The following is a 20,230-nucleotide window of genomic DNA, read 5'->3' as shown; positions in this document are numbered from 1 at the left end:
ACTAAATGTAAAAAAGATTTAGGAGACATATTTATTAGGAGTCTAGATATTCAGGGATCTTTTTCAGCTTCACTTTTAGGAGCAACTATGCCATTAGGAGTACTGAATTAAGCTGTAATTGTCAGCAGCTTTAGCAGAAATAAATTAGAATTATGATGAAAGCCAACATGAAGCAAAATGCTTAAAGGGATTTCACATTTATTTCTCAAATCTTGTAGCAGACCTTAAGCCAATTCTTTCTATTTAGCTTCATAGTTGTTCCAGTTGAATTTTACCTACCCGTGCCCTTAACGGTGATGTTTTAGTGGGAAATAAGCAATGGTGCCAAAGTTCATTTTTCAGCAACCAGACTTTCAAGTTCAGAAAGGAAAGGACATATCAATAAGCATTCAAAGCATGTTCTATTTGTAGAGGTCACAGAACCATGACTAGTAAGACCAGAGCTATACAATCCATATCAATCTAACATCGATGCACCTTCTGAATTTCAGAAAAGTCTACTGAATTAGTTGGTTCAGAGGTAAGTCATAAAGAAACCTTTTTGTTATGTTTAGATTACTCCCAGAGAGGTTTTTCCGGAAATGCAAAATACAGAAATTGAGTTATGCTGTGTGGTGTAAATGTTTTTTGTAGATAGCCCAAATTTTCAAAAACTTAGAGTATAATTTTGCAATTTACTTATCACTTGTAAAGAGAGCAACATCTTTTTGCTTTGAGTGCATGTTTCCATGTCCAATGTCCCTTAAATATTGGATGCAACCATAAAATGTTGTTTTTCAAGGGGCCAGCCCAAATGCGGAGTAATCAGAAAGTAAAGACTGCTTCTCGCCTGGAGCTGTGCAGTCTGCAGGACTTCCTCAGGTAAAAGAGAAAGGAAATACATGACCTTAGTAAAATAAAATACTGGTATCCGGGTAACTGATGAGAAGATTTGCCTCAGAGTCCAGAGGCCATGTCTTGGATAGTTAAGATTATATAATTTCCTAAACCTTAATGATCTGACCAAGTTACAAGCTCGATGATGTAGAACTATCACCCATAACCATGCCAAGGGATTAACATGGGGACAAGAAGCTATCAGACCAAGAAGTCTTGGAACTATCAATCAGACATGGTCTCTAGATGATAACTATCCCACACGGCATTGAACATTGCAAATTAAGCTGAAGACTAAGTTGTTCTTGACAAGATGCTGCCAAATCATATTTTATAAGCCAGTTTTCTAAAGACGAAACAGTGAATACCCTAAGACTGTCTGCTACTGCTGATAGCACATTTATAGACACACTAAGTCCAGAACTTAAGCAAAAATGGGATGTGTATCAGCAATGCCAACTTTGAACACACGTCATCTGTACTATCAATGTGGTTTACTGCCAGGATTGTATAAGTAATTGCCAAACTACAGATGCCAGCGAGTCAGTCCCCAAGCCTTCTAAGATATGAGCTAATGTTATGTAGAAGGAGTCTATCAAAAGTAGCTGGTTTAAACTAAGAACAGCAACAATCAGCCTGAGAATCCCAGTTCTCTTAATACATTAACCCTAGAATAAAATCCTAGGTTGTAGAACTACTTTGGTTGCCTGGAGAATAGGAGATTATTCAATTTCTTCCATACATGACTTCTGAGCTTTTGGACAACATGAAGGAGGACAGATGAAAAGTTCAAAGCTTTAACTCTTCCTGACTATGCTGAACAACCACTGACCTTGAATGAAGTGTGTCTAATAATGGAAAACAGACAACAACCTCTCTTTCACAGTGGATTGTGCTGCAAATTATTAGCGATGCCTACAATCCAAAAGAAAACATTTCTGTCCAGAAGCAAGCAGAAACCTCTGACAAACTCTAGTCATCAGTGCACTTCTAATTCACATTAATTTATTTTTAATCTCTTTAAGATAGGCTGCTAAACTAAAATCTCTTACTCTGTGGATGACAGATATCCATCTTCCTTCCATCAAAATGTACTTCCTGATCAAAGTACATCAAATTTGGAAGCACACATTTCATGGCCTCTGGGCCTCTTCCCAAGATGGCCAATAATACCACGCACAGCTCAACCAGTTCTTCTGTGATGTTTCGATGGTTGAGAGTAAGCTCCTTATGACAGGGAAACAGATACTGGATCCTTCACGGTGCAGGACTTCTTGTGGTGGCATTCCCTGAAACACCTAAAGCACCCAATGGTTTTGGACTTTGAGCAAAAAGCCTTGCCACCCTTCCTGTTCTTGTGGTCAAGTCCTTAGGACTAAATCACTGTGGACCACTGTGAACTGCTGTTATCATTCTTCTGAGGCTCTTGAGAATTCTTGCCCCTGATCTCGCAGCCTTTTGCAGCTCCTGTACTAATACTAGTCCCAGGAAAGATGTTATTCCCTCTGGGTTATAATAGCAGTAGTGACCAGGTAATCTTCATTTTTGCCAGGAGAGGCATGTCCAGTGGCAGAACAAACTTCCTTCAGCTCATCCATAGTTTGGCCTCTTTGCTCAGATTCCACTCAAATCAGTTCAACCATTTTCCTGTAGCTTATCAGTAAGTCCTGGATGAACTGAGTGTTATCTAGTGGCTCCTAAGTCTGAAGTCTAATGACCAACGCTTGTCTACCTTTTCATGAAGTCCCAGGGTCATCAGATTTTAATGGGCAATACCTGTTTCAGTTATTTTTTATCAGAGGTCAGCTGGGGCCACAATACTCTTGCACATAGGAAGAATGACTAAATCTCAAAGTAGCATGAGAATGACTCAAAGTAGTGGGCTTGAGCAGTCAAGACTTACTCAAGAAACACTATGACACTTTAACATGACTGTCCAAGCAGTTTTTTTCTTACACAAAAAACAACTTCATTACAAGTAAGCTAAATGTATAACCTTTATAGGCAGCTCTCTAAATAAAATACAAAGGTGATTGGCACCTTCTGGGCCAGAGACAGAACCCCAAACGTATGTCTACTACTTATGTGCCATAGTTTTACTTAACATGACCAATGTTATCCTGTGGGGGACAATGTCTATGAACTTGGAACTACTCCGAAGAGTTTGGATTCCCTAATCAGCCACAAGATACTATGCAGAAAGATACAAAGTTATGATATCTGTTACTGATCTGTGGGACTCTTTCAATCAAAGTTTGCTATTTGCAAATTACTTTTTTTTAAATAATGTCAGAAATCCACTTGGTGCCTCGCCTATGATCCTTAAAAAAAGAAAAAGAAAAAAAAAAAAAAAAGAACTAAGTACTCTCCCTGCAAACTGTAAGTGCTCTCAGGGCTCTTTATGGATGATTCTGATAAGGGAGGGATTAGACAGAAGGGATACTTTGACCCAGCATTTGGTCACCGATGGCCAGTTGTGGGACACAGTCAAATTGCTGGAGACCACATTCCAGCAGACACTGGGCCTGGGCTGAAAAATGTACGTTGCTGGTGTACGAGTCCACCACAGATGGCCCTGTTTTAGATGGTTAGGGGTGGAGGATGCTTCATTTCACAAATTACCATTTATGGTCAAGAATTTCTGGTAGTGGGGGCACACATAATGGGCACATAAATTAAAGTTACCAGTTCACTACAGGCTTTGATAATGGAGTCTTGACTGGGCCTTTAGCTTCTTTAACTCTGGACTCAATAAAGTTAGGAACACCAGCCACCACCAGTCAATGTCCCATGGCTAGCAACAGGTTTCTGAGAACATCAAGAGATGTTGAAAGAGCTGAGTTAAGGCACCCTACATGTATAGGTATGGTTGGAGGTCGATGCAGGTGTACAGTTCTTGCTAATGAACGAGATGCAATAATTCCTTAACCCAAATGGTGTTGATGATGGTTCCTGAATTGCTGGCCGCAATGCCTTGCAGTTCCTGGGCATTCTCAGTGCATCATGATACCCTACAAGCCAATCCTTCCACTCAGGTGGGTCTCGACTGCTAAAGAATCAGATCACATCATCTAGGAAGGTGCACTCCAGCTACTTGCGCGGGCAGGTGAATTATTAATTCTTTTGACAAGTTCAGGAACAAGGTGGCTCTGCAGATAAAAGTCTTGTATTCAGAAGAGAAACCCTGAAAAGATCCACTCTTGGCTCTCAATGTCTTCTCGAATAGTGTTGGTGCACAGCATCTCCTAGCTGAGGAGACGAACACTGAACAAAGTACACAGTACTTACGCTGAAGAGACCAGTTCATATCATCCTGTGAGGCTATGTCAGTCAGACAGGCTGTCATTTTAATTTATGGTAGTTTCCAACTACCTGGATGGGCAATCTTTGGTGAGGTAAAACGCAGAACTTGCTATCCCCCCCGAGAAGGCTGGTGATGCAGAACGGATCCAGAAATGCAGGCCCTCTTACAAGAGGAGGACTATCACAAACAGGAAAGGAGGAATAAGTTTCACTTCTGCAGGGGATTTGATGAGCAGGTTCCAGAGTCCGAGATGGACACTGGCAACCAAGCACGAAAGGCAAGCAGCATCTTTAGAGACAGACAGACACACAGTCAATCACATCCACTACAGCTCCCCCTCACTGTCCCAATCACTCCAGCTCCCTTCTTAATACTTCTACATATGGTCTTAATGTCCCCAATAGTGTGAAAAATATAAAATCTGTGTCTCTTGCAGAAAAACATGTCAAACATTGTTGCTGTATAGCATAATAATGGATTATTTTAAAATGCTTCATGAAAATGTGCAAACAAACCTATTTCAAACATCTAAACCCCGAAACATGTTTAGAGACATATGCCTGTGACAAAATTTGAAGATAGGTGTTTTTTAGGTCAAAGTAAGAAAATCTCAGGGATACATATTGATTAGCTGGGTAACTAGCAGGCTTGGCACTCCAATCCATAGTATACATAAACAGTATGCCAACAAAGATTACACATGCTTTCAGTAGGTTTCACAACTGATCATATCCACCTTAACCACAACAGGTGATTTAGCAATGCATCCAGGACGCTACAAGACTGTTTCCTAATGCTCATCACCTCATACGCTTCTAACATGGATTCCTCAGACGTTTTTCAAGAGACTGTACATCATTATTCATGCAACAACCGTAACTAATGTAGAGTGGCGATGTTAACTTGGTGCTCAACCCTCCTCTTGACTGCAGTAACCCACTCATGGTCATCCCAGAGCAGCTTCTGGCTCTGACGGATGTTTGGAGATAGTCTCAAGAAAACAGCAAAGCATAATCAGCAGAGCACAACACGCACTCCCAGATAGTATGTGGTTTCTGGACTGCAAACTTGCCTGACCCTTTGCAATATCACAGATCCTGGTGTCCATATTCAGAGCAGATACTGCAACAGTTATTACATTTCAACCTACTCACCTCACTCTCCCTTCTGACTATATAGGAAACCTTTAATGGGTATATCAGGGGCATATTGATTTTGAAGCATGTTGGTGTCCTCAAGGCCAATCAAGCCCACCTACATGTTACAGAAAAACCTCGCAGGAAAAGCCAATATGGAGGTGACTCATGAATTAGCTATCCTGGTAGAGTTGAACGGCCTGCTAGCTGAGCGGTGGGAAACAGCGGAGTGTGATCTTGTTTATTTGGGCAATCTTTTTGCACTTTGGTCCTTAATGTCTGAGGTGGTGCTACCACACCAATCCAGTTTTATACACGGCACAGCTTTTTATAATAACTTGCGCACACGGATGGCAAGACAATGATCCACTGTATTCAACTAGAGTTGTTGGCGGTCTCTGTATTCCTTCACACAAGACAACCTTTGACTCCCTTGAGTAGCCTTTCCTGTATGCTGTTCTTTGCAGGATGGGCTTAAGCTAACATTTTATATCGCTGATCCAATTATTATTTACTGAGTTGACAGCAAGGGTCTGAGTTAATGGCTATGTCTCTAATTCGTATGTGTAGGTAAAGTCCACTGCAGGTTTGCCCTCTTTCAACCTTATTATTCGCTTTAGCTGCCTCATGCTTCCTTGTTGAGTAAGAGGCACAATCAGAGGAGTATCACGTTCCCGTCAAAATTATATTTGCTGAAGTTGTATGCTGGTGACATTCTACTTTTTGTCAAAAACCCTAGGAAAACCCTTAATTGCCTCAATTGGGACATTATCTATTTTGGTGATTTCTCTGGCCTTCAAATTAACTTGGCGGAACTCAGAGGTACTCACTTGAACACACAGCTCTAGTGGAAAAGGCAGCTCTGCACCTTGGTTTTCCAGTTCATTAGCAGTAGAAAAAAAGCCTGTAAGAAACTCAAGAGAGTTTGGAAAGTCACCATTCACTGATGATAAGGTCAGATTATAAGGAAGCCGTAAGGAAATATCATGTGGCAATTAAGGCAGCTCTAGCCTCATATTTGTAAGGCAAAATCACCAGTGTCATGAATAGTTTGGGTGAAATTTTAAAACAGCTGAAAAGATTTTATACCCTAAGGCTCTGACTCAATCCAGCAATGCTTTTTCAGAATTGAGTGAGAAGCTGTCAGAGGTTTTCAGAGAATGTCGCTAAAATTTAGGATGATCTTCAGGTGGCCACAAATACCCAAACAATGGAGGTTATGCCCATAGCCGGACCACTGGAGGAGAGTTTCTTCATTTTAAATATGTCTCTCTAGAAGTATCAGAAGAGGCCATTTTGGGTTGTAAATTTGGCTCCCTAGTTGATTCATGTCCTCCATAATTCAACCAGTTTTCCAACACTCCTCGCAGATGGCACAGCTTCCAAATAGATGGAAGGATGCTAAAGTGATTCCACTGCTAAAAAAGCCCATGGCAGATCAATCTCAACTGGCCAATTTTTGTCCAATTTCACTCTTGCCGGCGGCACCCAAAATGTTACAAAAGCTGATTCACTTCAACTATCTGAGTATCTTTGAAAGTTTTAGGGTGTTACACCCATTCCAATCGGGTTTTCATCTGCGGCATCACACTGTGTCAGCTCTCTTTCAGGTAGTCGATTCTATGCAGCTTGCAGCGGATCAAGAAAAAAAAGTGTACCTTAGATCCATCTCCAGCATTTGACACTGTCTCCCACCCTATTTTTTTACAGTGTTTAAGAGATATTGGGATGGGAGGCAAGGCGCTTGACTGGTTTTGTTCTTTTTAGGAAATGAGATTTCAGGCTGAAAGGATGCCACCATTTTCATCTGATAACAAGTCTCTCTACCTTGTGGTACTGCGGGGTCATCTTTGACCCCACTTTGTTTAACATTTATATGCCTCCTTGGTGGAGACATCTGGGGTGAAAATTGTTTTGTATGCAGATGATATGCAGCTGTTCCTTTCTTTTGAAAAAGAGTATTTGAACACCATGGAGTCTTTTAAACTTTATATGAGGTAGATCATGGACTTGATGTAGGCCAGCTATCTACAATGAGTTTTCTTGGGCCCGATAAGACTGAGATTCTGCTGTTTGGAGCCTTTCCATCCTTACAATCCTCTTACAGTTTAATTTTTGAGATTGCTAAGATTAAATGGACTACGAAAGGCAACGCTTCCTTCTCTTTTTTGGATGCACAAGCTTGGAATCGTTGCCTGATAACGTTACGCAGCATCAAATATGAATTTTCTTAGCACAAAAACCCTCAACAGTTGTTTTTTGGAGGATGTTACGTGGGGTTTTCAGTCTGCAGATGTTTTGATCCTCACACTGGGACACCCCTGGGACTAGCTATGTGCAATATAGATCCTATCATTCATTCATTTTGAATTTCCACTGACATGGAGAAAGGACTCAGTCTGCTGTCTTGGTTTCTGAGTTACCAGAAACAGCAACCTGATCCTTAAAGATAATGATGAACACATGCTAGAAAGAAGTCGAGAGCTGTATCCTACTCTTCTGTCAATAGCAGTCAGAATAGTCCTTACCACGATTTTCATGTCCCCCAAACTCCTGTACCTTTTTGTAAACATCCCAATCTTGTTAGCTAAGAGATTATTCAGCAAACTGCAAGGTCTACCCACCAGACTGATATGGGGTGGTAAAGTTCCACGACTGAGCTAGAACAGGCAGATCAATGTGTAGGGTGGTTTCTCTGTACCTGGTCCTGGAGAGGTACTTTTTAAGATCGTAGTTGCATTACCCCCATCTATGGATTTAGCCAGCACTGCAGAGCACCACACCTATCGACTGAACAAGATCAACTTGAGCTAGGCATTTTGGATAATGCCTTGGCCATTGCGAAACATCACTCAAGTAAATATATTTAAAAAGTTAGATGTACATGCTGGTAGCTAGCTAAGCATGCCAGTCTGTCCTTCATTTACTTTCTGAAAATATCCATTGCTAATACTCCAGTACTGACATCATTTATTTGGAAGTCGTAACATTTACTCTTTTGGGTCTTGTAAAATTGGGCCAGCTGTTCCCTTGTGCTTAGACTTCTTAGATTACTACTGGGTACGCCAAAGAGCAATGGCACACTGGAAAGGTTTGCCCCAAGAGTCCACGGAGTTCGTCCCATGACACAAATGTACCCTTTCCTTGAACAAGGGGGCCTGGGTCTACAGACTATAAAAGATACTTGAGGGTGTGCCTCCCTCAACTGAATAGCCAGCCAAAACACAGAAAACATAGTGGGAGACTGACCTGAAAACAAAGCTCTACACTAAGTGTGGATAATTTGCTGTGAACAGGCGAGGCATGTGTCTATTAACTATAGACATGGAGTCATACATTTTCAATTCCTGAATAGAACACTCTACACACAAACTCCTACATCAGAGAGACTTGACATGAACCTTCAGGTGTTCTAGAACCTCTACAGACCCAGCCAATTTCACACATTTAGCCAGGCAATTATCCCCAATACATGGATTTTGGCTTGCAGTCATACAAATGATCAATTACATAATCACTAGTCAGTTGATATGTACGCCGTTACCTCTTCAGCTAGGCTATGTCACGGATAACCTTGTTCCTTGAGGAAATTAGTTGCACGGTTGCCTGTGCTATCTAGACAAAGACCACGAGGTTAAAGGGCTCTACTCCCAAGCTGTACGATTGGCTTAAAGATGTCATATACTGTAACCATTAAGCTAAGGTTTATGCATCCATTAAACCGCTGCAGATCAGACATGGAGACATCTGGCAGCAGTTCAAAGACTACACGTTACAAATGTTGCCTGTTACCAGAGACTCTGCAGATATATGAATTAACTCACACTATATACTTATAACAAATTAGACTAAAGTATATAAATACAGAATACTTATGCATCAATCACTCCAGTAAGATATCTTCCCTGTGCTACAATGTGGACAGAAGTTTGCTATGCTCACCAAATATGCAGCACTGCTGCATGTTATGTTTGGCACCACATTTGTAAAGAAAAAGATTTGTGTATCTAAGATTTATGTTACATTTAATTTTCCATACTGGCTAAATCTCAATAAAAAAATTTGAATAAACATATCCATATTGCAAAACTAAAACAGCACACATTCAGCACTCTCATATGGTATCCTAGTAAGCCAAGCAATCCATGCACAAAATAGCGAGTATGGTACAAATTATCCTATTACTGTTCATATCATTTTGGGATAACGCTTTTAAAAATTAAATTATGTTTGCAATGGAACTGCATGATAATTTTAACAAGGGGCCCTTTTGAAGGGTAATGCCAATGTATGACTTGCTGTTTTATCAATCATAGCTCTGTCAAAAATAGATGATTGTTACAATATTCGAAGAACAGAGCCTTGTAAAAGCATGTATTCTCAAATAACGAAGCCTGCTACCATAAGTAAATGTGCAGACCTTTAGTGAGAGCCGCTGCTGAGGAAAATGGTGAAATTGACACAGGGGAGCAGGGAAAGGGGAAGAACTAGCTCTGAACAGAAAGGGGGCGAGTTCATCCATGCATCCAAGAACTAATAGAATACTCGCTGGTTTGCTAATAACATTCTTAAAAAACTGTTTGTTTTGCATATTTTCAAAAAAGAGCAGTGCCAAGGTAATGTTTTCAATGAAAAGAGATGTAGTGTGGGACTTGTATGTGTCCAGAGGACCTAAAAACAGGGCAGTGAGTTCTGTCTGTGACAAGGTCACCGTTTGTGTTTAAAAAAAAAACGTTCTGCTCCATCTACCTGTAGTCAGAAAAATCCCACGAGGAAAGGGAAAGGGGCTGATGAAGTAAGAATATAGACAGCACACATACATACTTATTTGGGTGGCTCCTCAGAGAAAGTTTAGCATGTGATTTAATCCAGTAGACTGCAAGAGTGGGTTTCAAACTGTGCATGTCATCTTAAAGCTAATAGCACTTGTCCTTGTTTTCAGGTCCTGTTGAATATATATACAGGTTTAACATTCCATCCTGTATTGTTGTAAGATCGGAATATATTTTCTGAACAATCAAGAATCTCCAATTTCAGGTTCCTAAAATACACTCTTATTTTGTAGGAGGAGCATCACATTAGCTGAACCGAATTCAGATGTGAAGTTAACATACCTGATTAAGATACTTTCTGTAATCCTGTCGAAGTTCTTCCTTCAGTTTATGCTTTTTTCTTTCATATTCTTCACCAAGAGGCAGGCTCCAACAGAAATCCTCCTCTGAAATATGTAAACTGCCATTAATGGCACTGAATAGAAATAAACTTTGATGTCTCAGGTCACTGTTATCAACTTCAAGTATAAAACCAAATAATCAACAGGTATACAGAGAAAAACGACAAAAATCTGGCTGTGAAAGGGCTACTCATAAGATCCTCTTCTTCTCTGTCTCTAGAGAACATGGTAAAGAGAACATAAAGCATTCCTTAATAGTCCCCCACTGGCTTCCAACTGTAAGATTTCCATCATGTTTCACAAAGTCAACTTTCTTAAAAGACTAATATCACAATGCTATTCTTGCTCACAAGTTTTCTTTTTCCACTCATTTATCACAATACTTTTGCACACAAGCAAACCTTAATTTCCACCCACAAATGAAACGTCCGAGAATCATGATCTGTGGGTATTTATGACTGCAACGACAAACACATAAAATGCGCCAGTAGCCAGATCTTCCACAGTCGTAGGATAAGCGTGGGAAGGGTGTTGCGGGAAGGACACAGGGAGGAGGTGAGAGACTGTGTGGCCAACGGAGGACTACAAAGTCAAAACTTAATGGAGATTCAGAAACCTTCTTGACTGTTTTTTTCTCAAAGTTACTCCAAGAAAAAATTCGAGTAGTTGTACATACTGAGTGTGAAAATGCCCCAAACACAATAATTTTCCACTTTGTCTAGGGTCAAGGGATTTTCTTCAATGGAAAGTGTTTTCCACATGCTAAAAGTAAATAAAATGCAAAACCAAACATTTCCTGTAAACCGGCAAGCTATTTGCCTATGTATAATACACAGAGAAGGGCTACTGGAAAACAGCTATGCATTGAAATTATTCTTTTCTCAGCATACTCATGTGGAGATTTAAGTACATTACAAAAGAGGCCCAGCTAAAAGAACTACCACAGGATAGATATGAAAAAGGATTTTCCTCTTAGGGAAAACCCTCACCCACCAGGGTTACTCCTTGGTGGCATGCGTCATCATTGGGTTTCTTCCCGTTCCGTTACGGAGTGGGCGTGCTACGACCTACAGGATATGTGCGAGCACTGCTATAGTCTTGTCAATACGAATCACAGGAGGGATAGGAGTGGTGGGGTCTTGGGTGAGTTAAAAATACCTGTCTCCTAGTAATTCCAATGATTTAATAGATCTCTTGGAGGCGGTATGATTAAAAAGGGGCTGCGGAAGTGGGGCATGTAATGCACCTGACTTCCTAGTCTACATGTTCAGAGCCTTACTCCTAGGCTCCTCTTCAGGACCAAGGTGGACTCCCTGGTGCCACTCCTTGTTTGACTACTTGGAGTAACCATGGGGTAAGTCTCCGAACTCACCGAAGACCCCACCACTCCTATCCCTTCTGTGATTTACACTGACAAGAATACATCAGTGCTCCCACGTATTTCTTAGGTTGTAGCACGCCCGCTCCATAGCGGAACGGGAAGAAACCCCATGAAGAAGCCTGCCACCAAGGGGTAACCCTGGTGGGTGAGGATTTTTCTAACAAAAAAAATCTTTTCCCTATCCATCCTGTGGTAGCTCTTTTAACTGGGCCTCCTTTGTAACGTTACATAGGCTATAAGGAGGACAGACCAAGGCCCAAAACCTCCTTATCCCTCTTTGTTTTTGGAGATTTAAGCGTTAACAAAACAGGAGTAACTCTACAAAAATGTACCACTCTTTTGTGAACCTCACCCTAGAGATCTGCCAAAGTGATGTTGTAGAGATGTGGGAAGACATGTCCCATTCCTCTGAAACGCTCTCTTGTCAATATACTCAACTGAACATCATAAGAGATTCTGCAGGGTACCTAATAATATATTGCAACATTAACTTTGAAAGTTTTAATTCTTTGGTGCCTCCTTACATCTATGCTCTTATTTTTCTGTATATTCTTCCAATTAATTCAGTCAGTTGTATATAGGTTGACAGTTAGTTATTTCAGGCTACAATTGCTAGTATTGGATCTCATTCACCATGCCTATTAGTCGATTTTCGACTTACTCTTTCACTCTATTTCTTGGGCACTTGCAAACATTTCCCCAGGGGGCCACAAAGTACTGTCTGTGACATGACAGAGGGCTGCGCCTATGCCAGTCGGGCAAGGATTGTGGTGATGCAAGGTGGGCGTAGGTGGACTCGAAGCAGATACGGACAACAAACCGAGCGTTCATGTGACTTCTGTCTGCCATGATTGATCTAGTACTGTTACATTAGTTGAATGTTTCTGCTCTGTCAAGTGAGCAGCAGCCCAGTACTGCTATTCACCACTGGGGTGCAATTAAAAGGTCAGGATCGCCGCATGCTGCCCCCGGGCTGTACTTGGAGTATCTCTGCTCTATACAGACCTCAGCAATTCTCCCACTCTTCAAATCAGGTCCCAAATTGTGTCTGTTGTCCTGCATATTTTAAACACAATTTAAAATCCTGACGATGTTTATGTGAACAATAATGCAGTATAGACTGATCAATGTGCCATACCATTTTGTTATTTTAGCGCACCACTTTGAATAACAGCCCTAAATAAATTTCAATAGTCAATTTCAAAACTAGCTTTTTGTGCCTGGCAGTCAAAGTGCAGTCAGTCACATAAAGTAAATGGTGTGAAGCACCACTGCTAGCTGTATGTAGTTACTGCAGTTTTTAGCCTTCTACTATGAATGCTTTACATGTTGATTCAAGGACACAATCTAGAGTATTGGAAACCAGTGAATGTCCACGAGGCACTCCTTTGTCATTTCTGTGGACCTCTTCAAAGTGTGAAATCTGCCTCTCAATCTTAGTTTTTCGACCCCAAAGGTGAGAATATTACTTGTTCAAGCTAGGGAGTAGGTCATTGCCTGCATGATCTGTGATATGGAACATTTATTTTGCTTATTCTATAATCTCTGTGTGGGCCAGTATGTCATATTTTCACCTTGGGACCGGTGCTGCCTTAAAAAAACAAAAAACACAAGCCTGCACATGACGTCTATCATTTCTAGGTGGATACTAAAGGACATTACTATGGCTGCATTTCTACTGAGTATGTCTCTGTGGCTTACTACTTTTTGCTCACAAGCAGACTCAATATAATTTACTATGACTGCCAGTAATCCATGCATGCCATGGCCTTGTCTACTGTCGATCCTATGCGGACCAGATCTGCCACAGACTAACTGATCTCCAACTAGAGCATGCTGGAGGCTGTTTCTTTTCCTCTCTTGGGTAGGCACTACAAGGAATTTACTCTGGCTGGTTGTCACCACTACACTGCTGTGTCCCTCATGGGTAGTCTCTAAAGAACATTTACCATGGCTGTGTTTGCCTAGGTCTACATAGAAGTTTCTCCTTGTGGTTTTTGATTAGAGCCCTGAGATTAACCAATATCACTGACTGGTTACATTGCATGCACCTGGGCTAACTTTCTGTTGCTTCAGGATTAGAGAACACCTGCCATTACTTTCCATATTCTGTGCATGTCGTAGACTGCTCCTCTATTGCTCCTAATGGATTTTATAGATGCATATCCAATCATTTGCAGTACGTAATGTAAAGTGCATGCATTACATCTCTCGCTTCCTTTTCCACCTCTACACATCCGCCACAATCAAAAAAAGGTATAAGATGACCACTATGTTCACTAATACACAACATCAAAATGCTCTCCACTTAAGTCACAGTGCAAGCAACATTCTTTCAAACAAGCACTCTGCCATGGTGCAGAATTCTACCTATCCACTAATGTGTTTCAAAGCTTTGGACTGGATATAAAGCGAGAAATGCTATTACAATATATTATAACACAATGAGGAACAAGTTAAGTTCACAAGCCATCATAAATCCTTCAATGATGAGGTTCAACATTCAATTATGTGTCTGTAAAACACAGGGTATATTGGTATAGCCTTGCTTTTTTCAGTCACCCAATAAGGCACCCTGGTCCAGACACCAGAGATAGGAAGAATACAAGAGCTGAAGCGACACATAACGCAATTAAAAAGGAAGCTAATGCAATTAAAAAGGAAGCTAATGCTTCTGGAGACAGAAAAGCTAATTTAAAATGTATTTTCAGGATGGAAATAGATGAATAACATACTCAATACCTGTATTGTGTAAACTGAGATCTGTAATGTCAGCATTATTTTTTATTAAATTTCATCATTTAACATTTCTGGAGAAATGAGGGCAGCTTCCTGTCTACTCACAGACCGAGTGTCTGATTCACAAAGGTAACTTACACTTCTGAGTAAGTGTACACTTTTAAGTAAGTTCATTAATTTTCAGTATTCACAAACCCCAAGTGTAAATTACTAATAAAGAAATGCACAGGTGGGGGGCGTGGCTAAGACGTCGATGGTGGCAGCACTTTTGTAGTGCTCCGGACCCCTCCGTCATCCGCCTTTAGCTACCGCTGAAATCCGCCCTCATCGGCGGCACCTTCTCGCCTGGGGGGCCTGTTGCTCCTCGGAGACGGGTGGCGGAACCGGCCTGACTCTTTTGGCCCGATTGTGGGACACGGCTGACTGGCGGCTGCCCGCAGACAAGTTGGCGGGCGGCATCGGAGGAGCGGGCGGAGGACTGTGACGGGGCCCCCCAGGACTGGTTGGAGTGCTGAGCTGCGACCGCTAGATAGAAATTGTGGGCGGCGCGGCCGGAGGACCTGTGACGACCTGAACCACCTGTGAGCAGACCCGGGGCCCTTGAGTGGTGAGGCTGCAGCGGAGCGCGGCCCGTGCGCTTTGGTGAGCGGTGAAGCGGGGTCAGGGTGAAGAGGAAGGGGGCCAGGCTGGTGACGAGGAAGCGGGCCCCCCTGCTGTCTGTTCCTGTCTGCCTCCTCCCCCCCCCCCCCACCTCATTGGACCGCGGCAGCAGGTGAAAACAGCTGGTCCAGCCCAGTGATTCGGCTGGGCGACGCAGATACCTCGAGGCCGCCAGCGGTCGAAGGGATGTACGGCGAGTGGCCGCAAAGGCATGGACTGCGGTAACGGAGGCGTGGAGCCCGGGACCTGTCTGGGCTCCGAGCTACGGTTGGCTGCTGCGACTGGAAGCAGGGTCGGGAGGCCTAAGCACCGGGAGCGGCAGGAATCCGGTGAGTGGAGGAGGCGGGGTGGTTGTGGGGACGGGGTCAGCGTTGGAGTCCAGGGGAAGACTCCCTGTTCATGGATGGACTGACGCCCCCTTCGGTCCTCCCTGGGCGGCTGTGAAGGAGCGGCGCTTTGGGGACACGTGGTGCGCGACTCATTGGAGGGCCACTCTCTCTGCCCTCTTTTCCACCACCCCCTCTCTCCACTCCATTGGTACTTGGTGATACTGGAGAGACGGGACCGAGGGTGTTGGTGGGGCTCCTGGAGAAACTTTGAGGCCGGCATGCGGATCAGCGAAGAATGGGACTGCGCAGGGGTCACTGGGTCGTGGAGATAGGCGGTAACGGCCCTGGACCCGTGTGTATTGAAGTACCGGTCTTCTACTGACTGGGCTGTTGCGAACTTCTATATTGTGGCACGGCTGGGGAGCCCACCATGGGCAAGGACAAAACGGCGCGACAGGCAGTTGCTCAAACGCGCATAGATCAATTCACCACGAGTGCGAATGGGACTCAGGTGGGCAATCGTGCTGAAGGTGAGGAGGAGATCCTCCGGAAAAAAAACGGTAACCTCGAAAAGATTCTCCAAGCAATCCAAGTACCCCAGACAGCGGTGGAGTCCAAGATAGGGGAGGTCAGGGTGGATGTGGCCTTAGTCCGGCAGGACCTCCGCAAGGCCACAGCCCAGCTAACGGAGGCGGAGTCGAGGACATCCACGGTGGAAGATGATGTGACTGCTCTCAAGGCGCAGATCTCCGCTTTGACATCTCGTACAGCGGACCTCTATCGAAGAGCAAAAGATGCCGAAAACAGATCCCGACGCAACAACCTCTGCATGCTGGGTCTTCTGGAGACCACGGCGGCCCTGTCTCTGGTCACCTTTTTAGAGGATTTGATTCGCTCTTGGATGCCGGCGGGCCGTCTTACGCCGTGGTTCGTGATCGAACGGGCCCATAGGGCTTTGCAGTCGAGGCCTCCGCCGGGTTCCCTACCGAGGCCGGTGATACTCTTCAACTACAAGGACCGAGACGCTGTGCTCCAAGAGATGCGCTCCTAAGGAGAACTCACTTGCAACGGGGTGAAGGTCCTCCTTTTCCCGGACTATACTAGGGATGTGCCTCAAGTACACCAATCGTTCAATGAAGTAAAGCAGAAACTGAGGGCAATGGACATATCGTCTCCTGTTACCAGCGAAACTCCATGTAGTTTATGGTAACAAAACTTACTTTTTTGAGCAGCTGGCAGTGGCGTGCACTTGGCTGACAGAAGAAGTCCCTCTTGGGCTAGGCGGCGGAGAACAAAGACCAGGGAGACATGAAGTGCAGTCGAACCAACAGTAGAAAAAGCCGCCTGGCCGACGCCGGCGCAGCTTTAAATATTTAGCTATTTGAGTGACCCTTCTGCCCGAACTGACATGGGCCAAAAATATGAACCCACTCTTGGCTCGCATAAAGATGGATCTACAGAGGTGGCAGGCATTGCTCTTAAATGTGATGGGCCGTGTGGCACTGTACAAGATGCTGGTCTTATCTAGACTTCTATATGTATTTCAGAACATCACCTTCCCGATCCCACGCTCTTGGTTTAGAGCTTTAGAGAGCGCCACCACATTGTTTAGATGGAAGGGAGCCAGACATTGAGTAGCGGCGCAACACTGCCGGAGAGGAGTATTTGACGGGGGCCTAGGTGCCTCAGATCCTTATCTATATTATCCGGCGACCCAGCTGCTGGTGATTCATGACTGGTTCAACGGGGATGGGCAGACCTGGCTTAACGGAAAGAGTTGGAGATACTGGGATTCCCGAGCATCCTGGATGTCTTATACGGTACCCCTCTCTCTGGACATGGTAGCGATAACTAAGGTGGTCTTCTTGGCGTGGCGCTCTGCGTTGCGGCTTACTCAATGGAATGCGATTGTCACCTATCAGACCCCGTTATGGAGGGGGACATGGCTGAGACAGGTGGTGGCACTGGAGGGGTTTGTGGGGTGGGATCTTCTGGGTATATCGCTGGTGGGGGACGTGTGGAAAGGTAATGCATTGAAATCATTTCAGGAACTGCAGGCAGATCTCCAGTTGACCCAAGCGCAGTTCTTTAAATACCTACAGCTGCGACATGCTTTGAAAGAACATTTGACGATTACAGGCCCTCTGTCAGAGTTTAGCAAGCTTGAGGCCAAGCTGCTTATGGGGAACTTGGAAGGGAAGGGTGTTTCCCAGGTTTACAAAATGTTAGTTAACAATACTCCGGGTGACTTGAACTCACTGAGAACCAGATGGGAATTAGAGGTGGGGTTCTGGATAAGGTGGAATGGATGGAGGCCCTGATGGCGCCGAGGGTGCTGGTGGTATCAGCAAGACTTCGCACAGTGCAATTCTACTATTTACACAGAGCATATTTGACGCCACTCAGGCTGTGCCGGGTGGGTTTGCGCTCCCCAGCTCAATGTCCAAGATGTGCCGGGAAGTCGGCAGACTTCTTCCATATGGTTTGGTCCTGTTCAGTGCTTCAGGGTAGTCCAGGAGCTAAACCGAGTGCTTGAGATAAAGGTGAAGACGTCCGCAAAGCTAGTCTTGCTGGGGGTGATGGAAGAAATGGGAGGAGTGCGAGTGAAACGTGCTCTTGTGGGTACAGTCCTGCTGGTAGCCAAGGGAGATATCGCAGCTGCCTGGAACTCCTCTGTGCGTCCATCGTTCCAACAATGGAGAAGGGGAGTGGACTGGTGTGCGGGGCAAGAAATGTTGGTGTATGAAGCGAGGGGTTGCCCTCGAAAACATGAAAGGGTTTGAGGACGGTGGCTGGGAGCACTGGGTTAGGCTGTGGGGTGGGTTCTTTGCCGCGGGGTCAGCGAATGTCTTACTGTCGACTGTCAACTATGCTATGGAATTTGATCTTATTGTATATCCTGTGTCAATTGTCCTGCATTTGCTCTGTTAAAACAATAAAAAGCTGTTTATCAAAAAAAACAAATGCACTGCCACAGCAGTACCTTCCAAGTGAAAATGTTGGAGGGTAGGAAGTTATAACAAAACCCTTTAGGAAATCATGTTAAATTAAATTAGCTAACGTTATGAATTTGAATATAATGTAACACAATCTTTTATTAAACACTAATTACAGTGATTTTAATGCATTCTATAGTTCACTTCAAATGATTATCAATTATATATATAAACTTCATAAAAATAATGTTTATTTGATATATTCCAATTAAAGTTTTTATTTAAAATCAATCTAAAAGTGCTGAAGCTTATTTACTGTGCTCTACACTTGAACTAAATATACAAAAAATAATTTACTTTAATATTAAATTTTAAATATGGTTAGTTTTTTCCTTACAAAATAAAAACAAAGCATTTAAAAAACATAAAAATATAATTAATATTTATTTTCCAGTTAAATACATTTGTTTTTAATTTTCCCTATACTTTACCATAGAGAGCTCTCCAAGTCTGTGAATAGTAAACAAGTAGCAAACTTACATAAGTGTAAACTTATTCAAAAGGGTAAATTACCTATTAAATTAGGCCCCAAATGTTCAAACAAACAAAAGAGTTAGTAAAGGCTACAGGTAACGTTTTCTTCAGTTGAACCAACCCATTAGACATGAACGTGATTAATGATTACCTACAAGAAATACATGGCTGCACATAATCTTTCTTAATTGCATCTTTCAGTGGACAGCAAACTCATTCCATGTTTTCCTTCTACTTTAGATTTATTGAATTGATTTGTACATCGAGTTACACACACTGCATTTTCAGTATTGGGGTGTCAATAGGCCAATAAACAGGCACAGTGAGGACATGAACATAGCTACAGGTCACATTTTTTGCAATAAAGCAAATAAAAGCAGAACTAATAGAGTTGTACACACCTGAATGTTGGGTTGTTTGCTTGACTTCTCCGCCGTACTGAATATTTGGCGAAATATTCTCTTTAGCCATGGACAGCATCCTTATTTTGGACTCAGTTGAATTCTCTTCAGCTGTGCTCTGGGAAGGAAAGCATGTTTTTTTTCCATGAATGTACACTTGACACAGGGACTCTTTATTATAATTGATCAGTCAGCCTCCAATACGAAAGATGCTGCTCAAATGCACAGTTGTTTCACTTGTTTTGTAATCTGAATAAGCGGATGCAACTGTACAACCAAGGTTTTTGGTTTGCAGGAGAGGCATAGCGTAAAGGCACAGTTACATTACTGACCACCTCTTTGTAAATTAGACTGGCAGTGCTGATTGTAAATTATGGGCAAGTCATAATGGTTGCTGTGAGAAGGTCTACTGGACAATGAGGCTCTGGTAACTCCGTTTTAAACCTCTTGTAATGCAGAATTATTTCTGCAGAGTTCAATTTTGTGCTGTTCCCAGCATGGAAATATGAGGAGGTGAAGGGAAAAACTGCGAAAACCATACCTGAAGGACAGAGGAGAGTGTCTAAATAAAGAGAACACAAGAAAACAAACAATTAAGACCTCTGGATCCTAGAAACAAGGCACTGCAGATTTAGTAGGTTTGGTGCCTGCACTGGGGGCCACTCCATTTATTTTACAGGTGCTACAGATACAAACACTTTACTGTGAAGGGCATGCTGGCCCATTGTAAGTCTTTTCACTAGCCAGTCAATATTTTGCTT

The 20,230-nt window shown here is 43.0% G+C and overlaps 1 protein-coding gene across 2 annotated transcripts in view; it reads right to left on the bottom strand.

Annotated features, from left to right (window-relative positions):
* Positions 1-20,230, bottom strand: part of CSPP1 (centrosome and spindle pole associated protein 1) — a 976,424-nt gene that overhangs the window by 919,089 nt on the left and 37,105 nt on the right. For both annotated transcript variants that reach the window (XM_069220290.1, XM_069220291.1), the window contains exons 3-4: positions 19,470-19,587; positions 10,431-10,534 (exon numbers count right to left, since the gene is read on the bottom strand). In XM_069220290.1, the coding sequence (XP_069076391.1) occupies positions 10,431-10,534; positions 19,470-19,587 (222 nt within the window). The remainder of the gene's footprint in view (positions 1-10,430; positions 10,535-19,469; positions 19,588-20,230) is intronic.

This window comes from Pleurodeles waltl, chromosome 2_2, assembly GCF_031143425.1.
Source record: "Pleurodeles waltl isolate 20211129_DDA chromosome 2_2, aPleWal1.hap1.20221129, whole genome shotgun sequence".
In the NCBI taxonomy this organism is placed as follows: Eukaryota; Metazoa; Chordata; class Amphibia; order Caudata; family Salamandridae; genus Pleurodeles; species Pleurodeles waltl.
The sequence above is the reverse complement of the archived record's forward strand: the minus strand, read 5'-3'. Positions and strand labels throughout refer to the sequence as shown.